This window comes from Leiobunum rupestre, chromosome 8 (genome assembly GCF_980474605.1).
Source record: "Leiobunum rupestre chromosome 8, qqLeiRupe1.1.hap1, whole genome shotgun sequence".
Classification (NCBI taxonomy): Eukaryota; Metazoa; Arthropoda; class Arachnida; order Opiliones; family Sclerosomatidae; genus Leiobunum; species Leiobunum rupestre.
This window is the reverse complement of record NC_143391.1, coordinates 47,228,175-47,232,849: the sequence shown is the minus strand read 5'-3', so window position 1 is coordinate 47,232,849 and position 4,675 is coordinate 47,228,175. Positions and strand designations below refer to the sequence as shown.

Sequence of the window (4,675 nt, the reverse complement as noted above, 5' to 3'; positions counted from 1 at the left end):
CACTTAAATCTGATTGTTGTAGTCGCCCACCTACACATATTAAGCCATCCTGATTTAGAATCGACCTTAAAGTTATAATTTTGGATTTGTTGTCGACTTTTTTGCCATCTCTTAACTGTATTAATTGGTCTGGGAATTCTTCCTGTTGCGTGGCGCTAATCCATTGTAACTCGGCCTCCCCTATTTCCTCGGCGGAAATAGGACCCTTTTTCAATTTTGGTCGTTGAAGTCTGCGTACTACTCGGTAGACTAAAAGCTGTAATTCTGAATAACTTGGTGCTATCACTGAATTTCGTCATGTCTATTACGCGAGGTGGCCCTTTCTTCTCTTGACATTCTACGTTTAATACCGATTTCATGATCTCAACTTCCATGTCCTTTTGATTAACTTCTGGGTTTCTATCCTTTGGCCATTCTGAGGTATCTTGCGAGAGCCATTTTGGCCCATTCCTATTAATTCTGCGACCCTTGCTCCCATAGAAATAGAAATTTGACTAGAAGCACTGCTCTTTCTGCCAATCCCAAGGGAAACAGGCGAGCTAGAAGGCTCACATTAGGGTGGCATCGCGATGTACGCGCCATCTGACAAACGCATTAAACATTGTCGCCATGGCTACGACGCGAATTTTGATCAGCGGCGGTCTTTTAGTGTTTAAATTTTTGCGTCTAAAAGCATATCCGCAAAAATGGTTAAAAACTGCGCTTTTTCACATTGTAAAGAGAGATCTGGGAACGAAATAAAATTCTCATTTCATAAGTATGTAATATTATAGTAAATATTTTATAATAATCTCGGAATAAGAGATTTTTTTACACTAAGATTTCCTCTGAGAAATGCTGAATTACTAGGAAAATGGGTTTTAGCGGTAAATCGCGAAAATTGGACTCCATCTTCAATTACTTCATATGACTTTGTGTGTAGTAAACATTTTGTGCCGGATTAAATTTACTTTCAAAATGGAAGGCACCATTTGAAAGCAAATGCTGTACCTACACAAGTAAAAATTACCCTATACATTCTGAAATAAAAGACACTGAAACGAAGATTTTGGAATCTCAAGTAGGCATATTTTAAACCACACTGAAATAATTAAAATTTAGTTAAACTGTGATGATTTGTGGTATTTTAGACTTACAATGATTGCGCAAAATTTACGTGTGACTTTAAGGGTGACACGGTAGATATTGTAGCTTCTTGAGATTTTTATGATTTTCCTAAAGCTGGTTAAATAACTTAAAGGGCAACGCAAGTGACCATGCAAGGGGGTAAATTATCTTATAGATAAAAAGAACGACTGCGCATGCGCTATCTGCCATAGCCTTTCCCTCTGTGAAAAAAAGCAGAACCATATTTGCCGAATTTATTTTGTATGCATGCGCCTCTCGCGGTTTTTACACAAAATCCATGCATTCATGATGCATTCTTTAGTCGCGAAAATGGCCGAGGAAAGTGAAGTCTCCGTGCTTACCGACAAATCGGATCCTAAACTGTGAGGCTAGCGGCAGAGATTTACCGCGTCCAAGGCCTAATAATTCAACTTCCATTATTAAAAATATTCAATTCACAAATAATTTTATTCCAAAACATTGTTTAATTAACCCTCTTATAAATCGAAAATATCAAAGTCCAACTCTCGGAAACCAACCCAGTTCTTTTCTCCATAATAAATAAATTAAGCTAGGCTTAAATTCCTCGGTTCGTTGATTGCGAGCTAACTCAGCGAAGAAAATCGAAAAATTCGCGAATGAGAGCGAAATTGCGCCACCAAGGAGAATAAGGCTTTCGCGCTGTATAAAATCATCCTTGGAAAACCTACTTACGGCTTACATAGTTCCCCCCTGCATGACCACTTGCGTTGCCCTTTAATATAATGTCAGATAAATAAATAAAAGTTTTCAATACGTTGCCTACGATCTGTTTTATGTTATTCCACGTGACCATATTTACTTATTTAGATTAAATTGTTTCTATGAGATGGCGCGAGTATCGCGATTCTACTCTGATGGCAGCCTTCTACTCTGATGGCAGCCTTCTAGCTGGTACGTCCCCGCCCAATCCAATCGTGCTTCTAGTCTAATTTCTATTTCTATGCTTGCTCCACGAGTAGGAATGTCGGCGGCCGGGGGTTATCAATTCCTGCACCATGTCTTAACACCTTTTGGTTAATAATCAAACAACAACTTTTAATTTCAAAAGTATAACATAGGCCTACTGAAAATAAGATTTTTACTGACTGTGACTCGCTGTTAGGTTTTAGAAATTGTTGGTACCGTATGATACGCGATGTGGCGATGAGTCAAATTATTTTAGACGTAACTAAAAGATACATTATATTAAATGAGCAGAAATAATATTTAAGTAACTTAACCCTTATGGCTGTATGGCTGGCCGCCTTTCCGGGGGCCCTGGGCTGTAGCCCATTTAGCCCATGCCTTAAGAAGGCCCTGACAATGTCTCCAATCCGTTGCATTAGTTTTATCTCTTATTTCAGTGACTCTGTTTCGAATAAATGGTTTCAATTCTAGGACCTTGCTATCGTCCTTCTTTATCCAAGCTACGCAAATGGTAGAGTCTGTCCACCAAAGTAGTGGAATTTTATCGGTTTTGAAAATGGACTTGACACTCTCCATCAATCCAGCGCCAATTAGGCAACCCAAAAGCTCCAAGCGTGGCAGAGAAACTTCCTTCAGGGGTGCCACTCGGGTTTTGCAGGTTATGAGCGAGACACCGACTCTTTTTGATGCTGTAACGTATCACAGAAGCAATGGAGCTCTTTATGCACGATTTCTTCGGACCCGGGGAAGTAGCATCGTTTCATTTTTACGTTTCGGATAAGCGGCATTTCTCGAAGCCATTGGAGGAACTTGTCGGCGATGTCAATTGATAATTCTTGGTGGTTCCCAAAGTTTCTGAAACAGAAACTTCGCCCGAACTGTATAGGGCGCAATCATACCAATGTGGTCAAATATGCGAGCTATTGCGCTCAGAATGGTTCTTTTGGTTAATTTCACCCCTATAAAGCTTCTACTAGTGTCGACAGGTCGAAGGAAAAAATGTCAACTTCGGGGTCCCACTTAAGTCCTAGGATTTTCTGATTTGAGGAATCGATCTCCATGGATGGTCCTTCGAGGGTCATAGGCGCCTTTCACGTTGTCCGCTCCTGTTGTTAGGTCATCTACGAATTGGTCTTCGCTAAGTGCTTTGACGGCTTTAGGATCAAAGAACTGATTGCTTTGCAAATGAACTTTGACGGTAGCTGCTAGACGAAATGGGGACGGTCGGACTCCGAACGGGACCTTGGTGAGCCTTAGAGTGGTGAAATCCTCTTTAAGAACTCGTCCGTTTTTCTCCTTCATCCACAAAAACCTGACTGAATCTCTTTCTTTGACTTGCAATTCCACTTGGAGGAATCCTTTTTCTATGTCTGCGGTAACCGCTATTTTGTGTATACGGAAACGCAACAATAGCTTAAGCATATCTGGGTTGAGATTCGGACAACTCTCCAAACATTCATTTAAAGATGGGGCGTTTTTTACATGCCAAGAAGCGTTGTATACCACTCGTAACTTTGTGGTAGAGCTCGCTTCACGCGTTACTGGCTGATGGGGCATGTAGTACGTACCCTCTGGAAATGGTTCATGACTGTTGACTTCTTCAACGATTCCCTTTTGAAACTGTTCTTCTATAATCTTCTTGTAATTTGGGTACAAATCTGGATCGTCGTTCAACCTTCTTGCTAATTCCCTAGTACGGTTCTTAGCCACTGCGAAGTATTCGGTAGATCTGATTTTGGAGTCTTCCACGGAAAACGGACAGAATATAGGTTATTTTGATAGTTGACTTATCTATGGAACTTCTGCCTAGCGTCTTCGGTGTTGGGATCGTTTTCTTGCTTCACGTCGATTCCAAGCGATTCCAGGGCCCAGAAGGATTTCAGGGTTGACTCTAGCTCTACTTCTCCGATACCGATTCGCATGACGGTTACGGCGTTGCAGGTGTTTGGGTTTACATTTGCACAGTTTGTTTCTGTAGGACCTTGAATTGTCCATCCAAATAACGTTTCGACTGCGTACAAGGTGTTTCCCAAACTTTCGGAACTGTTTCTTATTACTACATCATAATAGGCGTCCGTTCCGATGAGGATTCCAATACTGGTTATACTCAGGGTCTTCTCGTTGGTTTCATCTGCTAGTTCGAAACCTCTCGATCTGGCATAAGCTTCGATCTCTTGACAGTTTACTGACGTCACGGCGTTACAAAGGAAAGGAGCTTTTATCGCGGCTACTTCAATAAATCGATCTGGATGTCGGGTGTTATGAAGGGTTATTTTGACTATTCTTCGTCTTGTTTCCTTCGGATTCTGCTCTCCGAAACTTTGAATTGTTACTAGTTTTTCTCCAATTATAGGCAATCGGAGCTTTCTCGAAATCTCCTCCTTTATAAAGTTCGCCTGGCTTCCTATGTCGAGCAGCATTCTAACTTCTTCCGGGGGTAAAACGGGTTTTTAGCCGTCGCGCGAGCGGTCTGTAGAAGAACGGTTCTCTTGCTACGTACCGAGGCTTGGTTGACTATCTAAGTCGCGGTTTCTTCGGAGTTCGCTGTCGACTTCTTATGCGCTGGGTTTTGTCCGCAGATGGCGCTACTGTGCTTTCTGGGGCAGAAACGCGAGTTTCA

The 4,675-nt window shown here is 41.6% G+C and overlaps 1 protein-coding gene across 1 annotated transcript; it reads right to left on the bottom strand.

The window, feature by feature from the left end:
• Positions 1-3,075: 3,075 nt before the first annotated feature.
• On the bottom strand, positions 3,076-4,475 carry LOC149933545 (uncharacterized). The gene is made up of 2 exons (XM_090157323.1): positions 3,856-4,475; positions 3,076-3,784 (listed from the first exon to the last, which is right to left on the bottom strand). The coding sequence occupies exons 1-2, from the start codon at positions 4,473-4,475 to the stop codon at positions 3,076-3,078; spliced, it is 1,329 nt and encodes a 442-aa protein (XP_090013449.1).
• Positions 4,476-4,675: the final 200 nt, after the last annotated feature.